The 17,597-nt window shown below is 41.9% G+C and overlaps 1 protein-coding gene across 1 annotated transcript in view; it reads left to right on the top strand.

Moving 5' to 3' along the window:
• The window catches only part of lcor (ligand dependent nuclear receptor corepressor), a 77,692-nt gene extending 60,302 nt beyond the window's left edge, over positions 1 to 17,390 (top strand). The window contains exons 5-7 of the mRNA XM_026171941.2: positions 4,500 to 4,979; positions 10,061 to 10,151; positions 14,714 to 17,390. Of these exons, the coding sequence (XP_026027726.1) occupies positions 4,500 to 4,979; positions 10,061 to 10,151; positions 14,714 to 15,851 (1,709 nt within the window). The 3' untranslated portion in view covers positions 15,852 to 17,390. The remainder of the gene's footprint in view (positions 1 to 4,499; positions 4,980 to 10,060; positions 10,152 to 14,713) is intronic.
• Positions 17,391 to 17,597: the final 207 nt, after the last annotated feature.

Here is a 17,597-nt window from a genome sequence, read left to right as displayed (position 1 = left end):
TACCCAGTTTATTACTGGCTAATATGCAGTCTCTGGAGAACAAGCTGTGCGAGCTTCGGGCAGGGATCTCATTCCAGCGAGCAATGCGGGACTGCTGCGTGATCTGCCTCACAGAAACCTGGCTATCGGACAAAGTACCGGACTCCGCAATACAACTGCCGGGGTTCTCTGTGCACCGCGCGGACAGGTCACAGGATCTTACTGGGAAAAGCAGAGGCGGTGGTGTGTGTTTCATGATCAACAACAGCTGGTGTGATTATGCGAACGTGCACCCGGTCAAATCCTTCTGCTCACCGGACCTGGAGTACCTGATGATTAAGTGCCGGCCATTCTGGCTACCGAGGGAATTTACAGCAGTGATTATTACGGCTGTTTACATTCCCCCACAAGCCGACACTGACCGTGCACTCAGGGAACTGTACAGCGCGATCAGCAGCGAGGAAACCGCACACCCAGAGGCAGCGTTTATCACAGCCGGAGACTTTAATAAGGGAAACCTGAAGAAAGTCTCACCAAAACTCCATCAACACATCCTTTTCAACACACGTGGAAACCGGCAACTCGACCACTGTTACACCTCTTTCCGGGATGCGTACAAAGCCCTCCCCCGCGCCCCATTCGGCCAATCAGATCACTGCTCCATCCTGCTCCTGCCCGCCTACAGGCAGAAGCTGAAACAGGAAGCTCCAACCCGGAGGGCGGTGCACTGTTGGACGGACCAATCGGAGTCTGCGCTGCGGGACTGTTTTGATCACGCGGACTGGGAAATGTTTCACGTGGCCGCCAGAGACATTGATGAATACACAGACTCAGTCTGTGGATTTATCAGGAAATGCGTGGAAGATGTCGTCCCATCCAGAACAGTCAAATCCTTCCCAAATCAAAAACCCTGGATTAACGGAGATGTTCGTGCGGCACTGGCGGCACGGAACACCGCCTTTGCCTCCGCGAGCACATCGGACTACAAACACGCACATTACCAACTCCGGAAGACGATCAAAGCAGCCAAACGTGAGTACAGGGACAGGGTGGAACAACAGTTTGACAACCCTCGGAGTATGTGGCAGGGACTAAACACGATCACAGACTTTAGAGGGAAAACCAGCACACCGCAGACCACGGCCTCTCTGTGTGAGGATCTAAACGTATTCTACGCTAGATTCGACACAGCGAACACCATGAGACCGGACAGTGTGCGCACCGCGGATGACGTCAGTGTGCACACTGTGTCTGAGGAGGATGTGCGGAAGTGCTTCAGGAAGGTGAACGCACGCAAAGCTACTGGTCCGGACGGGATTCCCGGCCGCGTCCTCAGGTCATGCGCGGCTCAGCTGGCTGGAGTGTTCACGCACATCTTCAACCTTTCCCTCTCTCTGTCTGTAGTCCCAGCCTGCTTCAAAATGGCCACCATCGTCCCTGTACCCAAATCCTCCACCATCTCCTCATTGAACGACTGGCGACCTGTAGCCCTGACCCCCATCGTAAGCAAATGCTTCGAGAAGCTGGTCAGGGACTTCATCTGCTCTGCACTACCCGACTCACTGGACCCTCTACAGTTTGCATACCGCCACAACAGGTCCACTGATGATGCCATAGCCCTGACACTACACACTGCCCTGTCACACCTGGAGAAGAGAGACACGTATGTGAGGATGCTGTTTGTAGATTACAGCTCAGCATTCAATACCATCGTTCCCTCGAAGCTGGACAGGAAACTGCAGGATCTAGGACTGAGCAGCTCCCTCTGCAGCTGGATCCTTAGCTTCCTGTCTGACAGACGCCAGGTGGTCAGACTGGGCAGCATCACCTCATCCCCCATCACACTGAACACTGGTGCTCCACAGGGGTGTGTACTGAGCCCTCTCCTGTACTCACTCTACACCTACGACTGCACAGCCACTAACAGCTCCAACATCATTGTGAAGTTTGCGGACGACACTACAGTGGTGGGTCTTATCACCAACAGTGATGAGACGGCTTACAGGGAGGAGGTCAGCGCCCTGACCCACTGGTGTCAAGACAACCAACTCACCCTCAACGTCGCAAAGACAAAGGAGTTGATAGTGGACTTCCGGAGGTGCAGAGAAGTACACACCCCCATCACCATCAACGGCGCTGCTGTGGAGAGAGTGAGCAGCTTCCAGTTCCTTGGCGTACATCTGGCTGAGGATCTTACGTGGTCAGTACACACAAACAAAACAGTGAAGAAGGCGCAGCAGCGCCTCTTCTTTCTCAGGAGACTGAAAAGATTCGGCATGAGCCCCCGCATCCTCAGGACCTTCTATCGCTGTGCCATTGAGAGCATCCTCACTGGATGCATCACCACCTGGTATGGCAACAGCACCGCCTACAACTGCAAAGCTCTCCAGCGAGTAGTGCGGTGCTCTGAACGGATAATTGGAGGTGAGCTTCCCTCCCTCCAAGACATCTACAGGAAGCGGTGCCTGAGGAAAGCGGGGAGGATCATCAAGGACTCCAGTCACCCCAGCCATAAACTGTTCAGACTACTTCCATCAGGAAGGAGGTTCTGCAGCATCCGGTCCCGTACCAGCAGACTGAGAGACAGCTTTTTCCATCAGGCCATCAGACTGCTGAACACGTCATAGACACCTCAGCTTCACTACTGGAACTTCAACATTATGCACTACACACTGTACAGTAATGCCACTGTTTTGCACATATTCAACTCTGTATATTTTATATATTTTATTATTATTATTATTATTTTATTTTATTTTTTTACTATTTAATTTGTAAAAATGTGAATACACACACACACACACACACACACACACGCACACACACACACACACACACACGTAGGAAAATATTTAGTATACACATCCAGAAATGCATACACTATTATATATTGTACATATATTTATTAGTTTCAGGTTGGCCATTCTTGTATTTTGCTCGTTTGTGTTGTTGTGTTTGCACATCTCTGTTGCTTGTGGGGCTCGCACACAAGAATTTCACTCGCATGTGCTGTGCCAGTGTGCCTGCACATGTGATGTGACAATAAAAAGTGATTTGATTTGATTTTGATTTGAAATTTAATAATAAGCAGTACTGACATAAAAGTGGACAAGGAATGCCCAGTGCACCATGGGAAGTCCCCAGCACAACTAAGGGCCAATGAGCATTATCAAAAAGGAAAGTTTGAAGCCTAATCCCAAAAGTATCCAGGCTGCCAGGAGAGGAGGGAGAAGTGCTGTGTTGGGATAATGTGGTACTATTTGTTCTTTAAGATGTGACGGGACTGATCTCTCAGGACATTCAGTTCTAAATTTAACATGGAGCCAATGATGAGAAACTAATATGGTAGAAATATGACTTCTGTTTCTAGTTTCTTTCATTACCTGGATTTTTTTATTTATTTATTTTTTACTCGTGTCTCAAGTATTTTTGTATTTTTAAAAAATGTGGAAGCCAAAATGCCCTTATTTATGAAACAAAAAGAAACTCAAGCAGATGATTTAGTTTGCTTTAGTGTTGCTTAATCTTACAGAAACCAGTAACAGGAGGTGAAACCCAAGCATGTAATAATTTCGACTACCCTTAAGTACAATTTGACTAATTTTTGTCAAACACAGTTGTAAAGTTGTAGATGACAGGAGTTGTTGTCTGGGGGATAAATGTTGCTTCAGATTTTCAGAATATTAAATCATTCCTCCTATTTGACAAACCTGGAACATTTGCAGAATACTTTGTAGTAAGTAAAGTAAAAACTTGTCATGCTGATTGGGATGGGGTCAATTTTTTTTTCATTTTAATAAATGAACTAATAATTTAAACACTGCATTTTGTATTTTCACACATTATGTTTGAAGATTATTATTATGTATAAAGATTGTAGGAGCTCCAACCAATATCTTCAGATTGCTAATTTTATCTAAAATCAGAAAACGCAAAAATATTCAGTTTTGATCTAAAATGGAGAAAAAGAGCAAATGTTAAACGATGCTGAAAATCCAAATCATTCAAAATATGGGTTTGATGAAAAACTACACAAAAAATAAAAACTGCTGATTTTATGTTGTTGTCAAAGTGACAGATCAAATACTTGTTGGTATTGTGAATAGAGAGGCTGTGGTGTCTGCACCATGTGGGCTGTTTGCCTGCGCAAATATATTCAAGTGAACACACTGCTGCAAGATCAAATCCTGGACAAACTGCTCTGAAATACAGTGTTTAGAGATGACATAGTGTGGAGCGTAAGACTGAAAACAAGAAGGAATCCTGGGGAAGGGAATTGTTATGGAAGCCCCAGCTGAATAATGGCAAGCAGTAATCTGTTGCACAAACTGATATCATGGTGTTTCCAACATCGATAGGCAGGTTTAAGCCCTTATTCCAAGTGATTATTTGAGCAAAGCATCAGGATTACATTTTCGGATGAAATGGTATAAATAAGCTGCTGAGAGCAGCATCGGCTGAGCAGACTCCTGGAGGACGGGACGCTAACATGTTTGCTCTCCTGTTTTGTTCCTCTCCAGACCTCCCAAGTTTCTCAGACCCTCACATTCCTCTAGTGGCTCGTGAGATCATGCAGCGAATGATCCGCCAGTTCGCTGCTGAATATACCTCAAAAACTACTCAGGACGACCCGCCCCTGCCCAACGGCACCATGAAGGACCAAAGCCTGCCAAAAGTGGTGTCTCTGGCCCCGGCCCCCAGCTCTCCGCCCGGGCCACTGGCTGCGCCAAACTCTCCTCCATCATCTGCCTCCTCCTCTCCATCCCCGACCCCGGGACAATGCTTCAGCCCCACCTCCGCTGCTGCTGCCTCAGCACTCGCCTGCACCCAGAGCAGCAACAGTACGGGAGCCAGTAATGGTGGGGGGGGAGGAGGAGGAGGTACGGCTGCTGCCTCTGCACAGAATCCCGTCCTCAGTAAGCTTCTCATGGCCGACCAGGACGGCCCGTTGGACCTCACCGTTAAGAAGAACCAGGCTGATCCAGAGCCCAGCCAGCAGGGTGAGAGCAACACACACACACACACACACACACACACACACACACACACACACACACGTTTCTGACCAACATGTGGGCTTTTTTTTTTTTGCGCCTTTTACCAACCAAAAATATGAAAGCCACAAATTTGGCTCAGTGTTTGTTTTAAACAGGCAGGTCTGCTGTGCAAAAATACTTCCTGCTCCATATTTAATACCAGTGTGCACAGACGACAAAAAGAATCAGACAAGAGTGTTTAAACAAAAATTGTAATTAATGTATAATTCTTTATTAGTGCACTGGTAATTCAAATTTAGAGTTGGCTGCCATTATTAAAATAATTAAAATGTAGATATATATAAAAAAATGAAAATAGAGCGGAAATGTGAAAAAAATAAATGTAAAAACACATTTCAAATTTTAACTAATAAGTATGACACTTTGTGTTTGTTCTAGTCTTTCCCAAAGTATTAACCACACACTGGGTTGATTGCCTGGCTCAGGTCCATGATTAATGTTCTCATTTCTCACACTGACAGCAAACATTTGAAGCAGACTTGCACATCAGATTCGCATCAATTCATTTTTAGTTGTCGTCACTTGCTGCGAATAATTGTTCATCTTCAACTTTAAAAGTGTGCACACGGTTTTCCTGACCGCGATCTCTGAAAAGACATGCTTCGAATCAAGCCTGCACGTGCAGTGCTTTACCAAGTCTGGAATTGTAGCTCAGGGCTCAATCTCTGTTTAATCAAACTGACCCAGCAGGGTGTCTGCAGTTTGATCAGCGAGCAGGCTGCTGGGGTGAACCAACAGCTCACTGCCTCAACCCTCACAGTGTGACCGATGATCCACTTTAATACCAGCTTTTTTAGAATCTGCTTACAGTAAGCTTACTTAATTTTTACAACAGAGAGACGTAGGCATTTAGATCCACCTCATGGTCACGAGCTATCTCTCTCCCACACGCACAAACAAGAAACGCCTTTTAAAGTGATTCTGACTCAATGTGGGCTCAGGAATCGTTTCAGTTACACAGCAAATGTAATTTCCGGAGAAGAAAAAGAGACACATTTTATTTGCTTCACTAATCAGTGTTATGTTACATCTGTGTGATGGCTGATTGTCAGCTGAAGCACACGGCAGGCATAAATTCTACAGAGAAAATCACGTTTTCATTTAAAGGTGCATCACTTTTTTTATCCATTAATATCTGTGCTAGCTAATTGTGCCGCTATTAGAGCATTACATGTCCACAGAACACGTTTTTACCCAATCTGCTGATTACGCACCAAATGTCATCAGCAAAATATCTTAATATTAAAATAGAAAATTGTCTCTAATACTTATCAAGGTATCATTATTGAAGAGCCCATACTACTACTAGTAATAAAGAAAAAAATGTCTTAGAGCAATCTTAACTTAAGCGCAGTCTTTTGGCTCACTTTGATTACTTTTAAATATACTGACAGCATCATTTGAAACTGTGTCCATGTTTATCGTGAGCATGCACATGTGTAATTAGGATTGCCATAATACTAGAATTTCAAACTCGGTGTAGACACCTAGGAAAACGTTGGTCGCTCCCTTCCATTGTTGATGCTTATTTCCTGTGCTTGTGGTGACTTGGCAACGTATGTCATTGCTAATCAAATAGAGTCGGTACATTATGCTGCGCTGTCTCTGTCTACTTGCTGGCAGACTTTTCTCAGTTTCAATCTGACAATCTGGCATAATACTATGTAGACTCAAAGAATTGTGTTATCCTGTTAAATCAAGACTGCCCATCATTGTTTCAGACTGGTAGGACAGCTCCAATGTTAACATCATGGTTTTATCATTGGGTGCAACCCACTACCTTAATCGTATCACCTAATGTGGTGATCAGGTGCTAATAGTTAAACTGCTAACAGGACAATGCACACCTCCCAGGTTAACAATTATGATAGCTGTGTTGTTGAAATGGGAGCTTTACTGCCCCCAGGAAACGTCTCATAAAGATCGCTGTCTCAGTCTTTAGGATGCTTCCGCAAGTTGTGCTGCTTGTCAGCTATTAGTGAGGGCAGGGCCTTTTGTGCCTGTCTGTCACCAGCAGTGCTGTGTGGGGTTGGGTGTCAGCTGAAGGAAGTGAAGACAGCACTGTTGGTATCAGTACTTCTGTGAATGGGTATTTAATTCAACACTAATTTTACTTATCAATAAATATCAGAACTTCTTTTCTTTTTAACAACCCTAAGTGTAATTTAACATTTGCTTAAAGGTTTGTCAGAAATTCATTATTGTACTGAATTTACTAGAAGCTTATGTTTTTGACCAGAGTGTTAATGTAACAATTTAAATAAATGCAATGGCTATTAAATGCATTTAAGGGTGAAACATAGAAGAGAAATCTGAAGGGTTTGTAACCTTAGTCGTTTTAATGTCTTCCTATTTGTCAGCCCCAGCCCTACTCTGTCCATCTGACATTGAAACAAAGTACAGATTCTCAGCAGGATTTTTTGTTTTGATTCCCGACTAATTTAGACAACCTTCTGAGAGTCACTCAAACAAAAAAATCTGCCCGGCATTTGACGCTCGCTGGGTCAACGAGTAACAGTTCGTAATCTGATTAGAACTGCTGCATAAATATTCATGTTGATGAGGTAACTTTTTTTGTCTTATGACAGTTTAATACAGGGACACGGGGGAGCTCGTAATACCACCATCAATGCATCCTGTAAAAACAAGGCATGCTAATGTAGAGGTCGATGATAATTAAAATGTTCATTAGCTTGGAGAAGGACCTCATTAGTGTTACTTGTTATGTGTAATTTATCATGGTTGTTATCCCTGGGCGTTTTCTTACTTCAGTGCATTTTCTTAAAGATTAATTTAGGAGCCAAAATGTGTACACATACAGAGTTTGCTTCCTTGTTAAAAACTTGTCATGCCAATGCTGTATAAAATATGCATATGCAAGAATTACAGTATGTGTGCATGTGTGCATACTGTAATTGTCACAGTCAGTCTGGACTCTTTTTATATATGGGTAGCACGGTGGCACGGTGATTGGGTGGCCGAGGCATTTCTTTTCCAGCTTCCCCACACAGTCCAGAAACATGCAGTTAGTGGGGTTAGGTTAATTGGTAGCTGTAAATTGGCCATAGGTGTGAATGTGAGTGTGAATGTTTGTCTGTCTGTATGTGCTAGCCCTGCGACAGACTGGAGACCTGTCCAGGGTGTACTCTGCTTCTCGCCCTGTGGTAGCTGGGATAGACTCCAGATCCCCCTCGACCCTGACAAGGCTCCCCTGGATGGATGGATATGTTTATAGATAGATAGATAGATAGATAGATAGATAGATAGATAGATAGATAGATAGATAGATAGATAGATAGATAGATAGATAGATAGATAGATAGATAGATAGATAAATCAAATCAAATCAAATTCAAATTTTATTTGTCACGTACACAGTCATACACAGTACGATATGTAGTGAAATGCTTGGACAACTGCTCGTGACCTAAAGAAAACAAAAAAGGAAAAGGCTATGAATAAGATAGGAAATAAATATGAAAAATTAAAAAGGGTAAATTTAACTAGGAAGGAATAGAATATAAATTAAGGTTAAAAATGAAATAACTGTACAACACAAATTAGAATGAAGGGTAAATTTAACTGGGAAGAATAAGATAAAGATAAATATATAAATTAAAGTTGAAAATAAAATAACTGTACAACAAAATACACAATACACAATATAGAACTATATAAGAATGTATGAAGAAATCTAAATATAAATAAATATATACACAATAACAGCAGCTGTACAAGTATTAACCGGAATAGATAGATAGATAGATAGATAGATAGATAGATAGATAGATAGATAGATAGATAGATAGATAGATAGATAGATAGATAGATAGATAGATAGATAGATAGATAGATAGATAGATAGATCATGTAATCAGTCTGTCTTTGTCATTAAAAGGATCAGAATTACATGTTTTTTTTTTTACCATTTTCTGCTTTGAAGATGAACAGATTTTCTTGAAAATAAAATAAAAAAATAACAGAATGTGCCAGCTTACACTTTTTTCTGCTTACTTTATGTCACTACATAGGATGATCAGTTTTTTCTCCACGTGTGTGTCAACTAAACATATTGACAAATAAACTGAGATTTCACACTCAGCATGTAGCCACAGTATTTCCAGGACTTCACTGCGAGTGTCACACAGATTCCACCTGTTCTGATGCACACAGAACATCTTTTTTTTTCTTTTTTTCTTTTTTTGGTATTTAACGAAAAAAATGGGGAAAAATGGGTGGTTTTATATACAGACACAAGCAGATGCCAAAGCTTTTAACATTCATGCCGATCGATCAAACAGTGATGGAATATTTTATGAATGTATAAAATGCAAAACCGTGATATGCAGTGTGAAGAGGCTCATTTATAAGACACATCCAACCTTCCAAATAATGTTGGCTGTTTCATATATACATATATATATGTATATATATATACACACACGCACATAGCATATATACTTAGTGATTTCTCATATTCACTCTGGAATATGGTATGGTCGTCATGGCAACTGCCTTCCTGCTCAGGTTAATCAAATCTTGATTGCAATCCAAAACCTTCTATAGGAGGGCATTAAACATGTCTGATGAAAATCAAACTGGACTGAAGAGGAGAAAATATAAATGCATAGTATACTAAAAGAAAATGGATCGTGCAAGGTCTGAAAATATCACGATTTCATATGCAGGTAACAAATTTGTCCTGCTTTTTACATTTTCAAATGCTCGGTGGTTGTGTATGTGGGAATCCTAATAGATTCAATTTCAGTCACAGGTGGATTCCTTTCTTTGTTTTTACTTTGTGTTTTGCATTACAGACAAATTAATAATCGGAAATAGAGAAAATAATATAAAAAAACACTGTTGTCTCCCTCTGAAATAGTTTCTTCGAGGATGTAATTGTAGACATATACAGACATTTACAGTAAGGGTTACATCTCTTTCCAAAGAAAAGCAGTGTATTGAATAGAGCTGGAGGTCAGTTGTGTTTAATCTTTTTTTCTCTCCTCTTTGTTTATTCTCAGATGGCGTCCTAGACCTCTCCACAAAGAAGAACCACAGTGCAGGCAGCCCCAAAGCTTTGCTCAACTTCACCCCCAAACCTGGACTCAAAGGGTAAGAAAGCAAACTAGTCTATTTAACCAAAGCAGCTCAGTTATTTGCCTGAAACAGCACTGGTGAAAGAAATAAAGCAGTGTTGTAATTTTGCACTACACTTCACAGACAAAACTTGGCAATCTCTTTATGGCTGTCAACCATATTGATTACCAAATACTTATTAATTAATGAATATTTGATTTAACTTAAATAACCCTATTAAACTCAATTACAGCTCCATATTTTTTCTTGATCTCTGCTAAAGTGGCTTTAGGCTCCAGTCACACATGCCTAGAGACTGGTTGCCAAACATCTGACAACCTCCAGGTGCTAAGGAAAAGTGCGGATTCTGTGACCGGTTGATGATCTCCAGCGTAGAAATTAGTGCAAATACCCACAAGCTATTCAACCAGCAGTGAAACAGCATCTTTTGAAATGTGTGGGTTGCAGTGATAAAGAAAAACATTACTTTTAAAGCAAATGTTTCTGGTTTCCATCGTGATTTTTCAAGTTTCACTGCAGCTCCGAGGGTAAGTGGCGAGTGTTTCCAGACTGGTCAGTCTCTTCCATACAAACTATGAGCAATCGCAGCAAACGGCTGTCAACCAAAGTAATCACAGGGAAGTTTGTGGTGCAGCACCCTCTCTGTCACAGATATAATGAGCTCTCATTTCACTTTATGTGAGATAAGAAATTTTAGCTCCTCTCCATGATGCCAGCTTTCTTCTGATTGGCTGCTACTGCAAACAGAAGGTTGGAAGATCAAATGCTTGGGAACGCTGCGGTCTCAGCCAAAGCTGTCTGGCTGAGATCAGAATATTAGGGAATTGACATCACACAGAGCCCAAAGACCCCAAACTGTCTGAAATTTAGAGAGACAAACTGAGCTCTTGGATCATAGAGATTATTTGTAAATAAACTGTACTGGCCTCATTATTCAACCTATAGCAATATTTAATATAGACCTTCACCACTATATGAAACACATCTAAATAAAAAGCATAATCTCTCCTCTGTTTTGTACAGTCATTATTTGCACCATCAGTATATACTGCATGCATTCACAATAGATTATTTTCGTGAAAAGGAGCTGCAGAGTAGATCTGTCAGTTTATGAACCTGTATTCACTTTGGGTTGAAAGTGGGGAGCTGTTAACAGGTAAATTATAGGTCATCAGATTTTGTTATGACTGCACTACTCTATCTTGTTATGCATACTCGATATGGCTGTCATCACTAAATAGTGCCTTTTTTAAATAAATAAAAAGTGACTGAGAAAGAGCTGTGTGATGCTCCCATACTGTTAGTTCAGCTAGGCCACAGAGTCAGGCTCAACCTTAAGCCTGGCAGATTCACTTTTCCTTGGCTGGCACTTAGCTGACACCCTTCCACTCATCAGCTGCCCACAGTTGCTGCACATCTGCAAGCCACTTTTCAACCCACATCCACCCCAAGCCCTCCTCCCTTCTGTGACATAACTGTTGTCATTGATTCCTGGTCTGTGTCTCTGTTGGGGTCTTGCTGCTCCCACCACCATTAAGTGTAATTCATGGAACCACGTATGTGTCAGTTTTGCGTAGGTTTTTTGGCTACGCAGGATTTTTGGGTATGCAACCAACACAGACGTGCTTGCATGCGGTACTTCAAAAAAGCAACGGCGTGTAGGCTGACAGTGATGATGCTCTGTGTAGGAAGAATGCTGACTGGTTGAAAAGTAGGTTTAAACAGGAAGGAGAAAAAGTGTGAAAAAATAATCAGAAATTTAAAGAAGCCCACAGAAGAAGCAAAGCAAATATTTTGCACAGTTTTTAACACTCAGTTTCAGTCCACTGCAAAAATCTCTTTGTCTGTTATGACTGCTGTGTTCTCCGTGGCAGGGGCTAAGCTAAAAGATTAACAGCAGCCCACAAACACTGATCTGTAGGCTACTTCGCAAGAGTAGTCCATAGTTGTTCCACATGTTTTGACACTGCCCCCAGGTGACAGTGCACAGCTACAACATGTAGATGATCAAGAAAGTGTGTTTCTTTCATCGAGAATCTAGTAAATCTTTCTCAGATGTTAAAGATTTTAAATCATGTAGACAATAAAAAGAGTTTGTGTTTATATTCGGTACTATGCTATTCGTTCATCCAGCCAAAGGATTCATAAGGGTATGTTGTGGCGAGGCATAATCTCTCTGTCTACAGTTCACAAAAATCACTCCACCTCCTGGAGTGTTGGTCAGAATTTAACCGAACTTAACCACAATGAAAGCCTAATGGGAAAAAGGTCACATTTGTTAATTTGTGGGCGAGAATTGCGATGGATCTTGAACTGGATGAATTATTACATTGTTCTGATGATAAATGTATTAATTAGTTATTATTAATCTCTGACTCTCTTTTAAACTGTGTTTTTTGTCCCTTGGTCATGGCAGATGTTTGCCACTTCCAGATCCTGGTTCTGTTCAAGCTTTCTTCCTATTAAAAGGGAGTTTTTCCTTCCCACTGTCGCCATTTGATTGTTCAAAGGGGGATGTTTGATTGTTATAATTTTCCTCCGTATATAAAGTGCCTTGAGGTGACTGCAGTTGGGATTTGACGCTATATAAATAAAACTGAATTCAGTTGAATTAAAGTCAGTTAGATTCTTGATTTTACAGAAAATACACTTTCTTTGTAAAGCTGAGCACAGGACTGCAGGTCTTGAAGAGATTGTGTCCATATTCAGTTTCTCCACATTTCTCCACTTTTATTCTTCACTTATTGATTTTACTCTAATGAACTATCATTAGTTTAATGGTAAGTTTATATAGATTTGTTTCATCAACCCAACAGTGTTACAATAGCAATATCAACATGACTTTGTCCTGCAGAAAAGAAGCCTTTGTCAGTGTCTTAGTGAACTTTCTTTGCATTGCATTCTGTTAACTATTGATGAACATAATTTTCCTTGAGGTTGTGTTAAGAATCATGTGTGTACATGTGTGCGTCAGGAGGGAATAAACAATTTATGCTAATTGCGGTGGTCATTTTCATGAAAACCTTTGATCTGTACTGTAGGTCAAATATGGATTGAAACAGGTTCGATTCAGAGAGCATATGCGACTGCAACTGCTGCACTGAGATGTTATGTTAAATTTGGGCATGATGTAGTGGTGTGCAGGTTTTAGTTTAGTTTACGGCTTCCTCATTTTACCCCAAATACTCTGTGATAGTCTTGGTTCCTGTCTGATCACCTGTGTTTGTTGCTAATATGAATGATATTGCGATCAAGGTTACCATAACAGAAAAATATTAGGTGAAAACTGACAGACACTCAGATGCTTTTTTTCTTACCCTAACATAGCAACAGATTTCCTGCTGACAAACAAGGCTATAGCCCAGCAGGTAAACCTTGGTGAAGTATTTGCACAACACGATTAAAACACAGTTAGAAACAGCACCTTAAGCCTATGAGGATAGGTCTTCCTTCTAAGGATTGAAATGTCTCAAAAGTCCTGAGGCACCAGGCCTATGAGCCTCACTACCAGTGGATTGCTGTTATCCTGAAATGTATCTGGACAAATCTTCTATTTGTGAATAGTGCTTCTAATTGATAACGCACTCATATGGACTTTGAAGTTCGATGACAACCAATGATTGTGGCTGATACCTGTAATATTCTTTGGCATCTGTTGGTGTTCTCCTACTCAAAAAGTGCAGTCACAGCCGTATCCTTTATTTGGGCACATCGTCCAGGTACGTTAACAACCAACCTAACATTGGGCAGCTCATTTTGGCATGTTTATTATTTTTAATTATTTCTTCATATATTTGAAACAATTTTGGAGGTCATGTTCAGGCCAGTCAGCCCTTCCTGCCCCGTGTTTATCAGAAGGCTTAGCCTGTTTCTATTGTGACAGTCTTTGATATCATTCAACTTCCCCTCTAGAGAACCTCTTGCCCTGTGGTCCAGACTTACTCCACCTTCACTGCAGCTGGCAGTAATACTTAAATAATAATGATTAGAACAAGGATTTCCATCACAGCAACTATTTACCAACCCTGGCATCTGTTAGTTAACATCTGACTACCGTGTCTCATGCAAGGAGAGACTATGGAAGGCAACTGGTTATTGCTGTAGAAATATAAATACAATTCAGTTCTGTTGGTAACGGCAAAATTAAACCACCTTCATGCAGTGGGTTACATAAAAAAGCAGCAATTGAGATTTATTTAGACCAAAGAAAAAACTATAATGCCATGCATCCTTGTGCTACATTATATTAAATGCAGCTGCAGTAACTGCAAATAGCTAATTGATGCTCAGTAATAATGTGGGAAACAGCAAATGTTCTGCTTAAAAAGAAAACGTGTTGCATAAAAGATGTGAAAGATTTGTTTTATTAGGTTGTCAGTTTTAGCTTTAATTAATCACTCAATACTGTATGTATTAAAGCATCAGTTCATATAAGTGCAAGATACGGTCTGTTGCTCTTTTCTCTTTTTGTAATTACCTCAGTTGTTTCAAATCTACCCCTGTCTTAAAAATAACTTTGATCTTATATGAAGAACTGTGTTCCTGAAGTTCTTTTCTTCGTCTTCTTCTCCATCCAGACTTTCAATCAAAGCAGATCATACCCTGCCAGAGGCGGAAGAGGAGGATGGGCTGCTGCAGAAAAGTTTGCAGGACGCAATGAGGGAGAACTACGTCAACTCTAACTCCTTCAAGCCCCCACTGGCCCGCTCGCTGCGTATTAAGGAAGAGCTTCTCAGCCAGAAGCATCGCCTTCTGAGTCAACCTCCTGCTCTTTCACTGTCTAATCTAGAGTCAGCTGGCTTGCTCAGTCATAGCCAGTCCCATTCCTTGCTTGGCCAAAAGGGTTCTTCTTCATTTTGGGGAAGTAAGGCTCACCTTGAAAGCCTAATGAAGCTGAAGCAGGCCAGTGGAGCTTTGAGCGACCTCAAAGACCTGCCTACATTCCTGGAGCATCAACACCACAACCACCACGGAGCCTTCACCTTTAAGAGTTCCCTTCATCATCACCACCACAATCAGGTTTCCAAGGCCCAACATCATCACATTGAAGGAAAGAGAGACCAAGGCCACTCTCCGCCTGTTGACCTGAAAATCCCCCAGGTTCGGGGCATGGATCTTTCCTGGGATTCCCATTCCTCTGAGCTTTATGGCTACGGTGCAATGGGGGTCGGGGGTGGTGGCCATGGGGACAACACTCTGAGCCGGAAGCTAAGAGCCATTCTGCCAAAGCAGAACCGCCGAGGAGGAAGCCTTGGGAGCCTCTTGGATGGGGCTGCTGAATATTGGAACTCAGACTTGGACCACTCAAGTTCTGGGCCGGCGTACTCCATCTCAGATGTGGAAGGGGACCCAAGCTCCAAGCAGCCAAGGAAGAAGAGAGGCCGATATCGCCAGTACAACAGTGAGATTCTGGAGGAGGCCATAGCTGTAGTGATGAGCGGGAAGATGAGCGTGTCCAAGGCACAGAACATGTATGGGATCCCACACAGCACCCTGGAGTACAAGGTCAAGGAGCGCATGGGGACCCTGAAGAACCCCCCAAAGAAGAAGCTCAAGCTGATGATGAAGATGGAAGCAGGAAGCCAGGAGTTTCCCAACGAGTCAGAGAACACGCCCACTGCAACCCCACGAGGCGACGGTGCATCGCTAGCAGCTGCCGAGCTCAAGGACAATGTAAAAGAAGAAATCGATGATGATTTCAAACCGATCGACTAAACGACTTACACATGTAAACCTCAACTGACTTAAGTAATTTGAAAATGGATGGGGCTTTATTTGTGCCAATTTACTTTGCAGTATCTGGGTGAGCACAAATGCAGGGATTATATGAGGAGGATTCTTAAACTGGAGAGACACAACTAATCGGATGGTTCTTAACTAGTGTCATTTGAGCGATGCTATAGAAGCATTTGTTCAGCTTTTCTATTCAGGGGCTTAACAAATGCAGCTAAAGACATTAGGTAAATGACAATTATTTACGCATGCTGATAATCCCCAACCCCCAAAAATTCTCTCCCGTCTTTTATGAACTTGATACACTGAAGCATTGCTGCTTATAAATGCAGTCTGCTTTGGATTAATATGATAATGATGGGGAAAAATAAGGGGAAGGTTGAAAATTAACTCCTTAGAAGAAGTGACAAATTGGTCCCTTTATCACTCCCCTCTTGCTCATCAAGTACTAGCTCAAAATTGCAACTGTAAGGTTTAATTGTACCATTGATATTCCTCAGTTAGGGTTCGGAATCAAACCCACTCTCTTATTGCCAGGTAGCCATGACGCTTTAACTGAAAATCCTTTTCTTTCCTCCTTCAAATATTCTGCTAATTTCCGTGCGGACGAAAAGCAAGAATAACCCATCCTTTTTATGAACGAGAAGACACAAAAGTCATTCAGGGATGCATGTTTGTGAGTTTCGTGGACACTACTGACTTCTGTAATCGAATTCTTTTCCTCTATCTTTTCGTTTGATTTGTTTTGCTTTCTTTTGCACTACATTTTGAGTCTGGCGCTTACAGACCAGGTTACCTCGGCATTGTTGCCCATGCATCATGCACTTATTATGGTCTGTCTCTGAAGCCCAGTCACAACTTTGCAAAGGGTCAGAGGTGCACATCGCCTGCATACGCTGATTCATATTCAGATGCAGGAGGCTTCTTTAACCCTCTTTTTTGCCAAGGGACAATTTAAGGGGTGATCTGCTTATGGATCAGCGGGGGGGGGTTTAAGGCGGAATGCTACCTCACGGACCTCCATCAGTCTCTCACTGCTGATCCTGGAAAGCCGGAGCCACCCGCAAACGGTGACTAAAGTGAGCTCACCCTCTCATGAAGATCGTTACTGGACAAATGCCTTTTAGGATCAGAATGTGAAACTGTGCTGCTACCCAGTTCATTATCCAGTTCCTATAGAGGCTTTAGTTAACCTAAGCTAATGGATTTTGGCTTCTTAGCTAATGACACCATATTGCTGATGTTGTTTTTTCTTTCCTTTTTCTAATCAAAACCAAGCAGAAGCAACTCACATGAGTTTTAAAAGAAATTCTTCTCCCTAAAACTTCAAAGATGGTTTTAAAGGCAGTTTACTACAACAATGTGCATTTATTGTGGGGTGTTCAGTTTGGGGTGGTGGGTGGGTAATATGCAGTGGGCAGGGGTAGTTGGTAGGTGGGGGAAAGGCAGATTTTAATATATTATAACTTATTATGACTGAATATGTAAAAGCCAATCCATGATTCTGGGTGTTTTTTCTCTCTCCTCATTTTTAACTCAGGGTAACTGAGACAGATGTGGATTACAAATATGGTAATTTCCTGTTGGACCTAATAGTAGATGAAAAGAGGACACGGCAAGCTTCTCACCAGTGCTTTGACTCTGGGAGGGCCATATGGATAATATGGCGGTGCCATAGCAGCAGATAGACCTTTGTGGATTTGTGGATTTATGGCGCTGAACCTCTAA

The sequence above is a fragment of the Astatotilapia calliptera genome, chromosome 6 (genome assembly GCF_964374335.1).
Source record: "Astatotilapia calliptera chromosome 6, fAstCal68.1, whole genome shotgun sequence".
In the NCBI taxonomy this organism is placed as follows: Eukaryota; Metazoa; Chordata; class Actinopteri; order Cichliformes; family Cichlidae; genus Astatotilapia; species Astatotilapia calliptera.
This window is presented reverse-complemented; position numbering and strand designations above follow the sequence as displayed.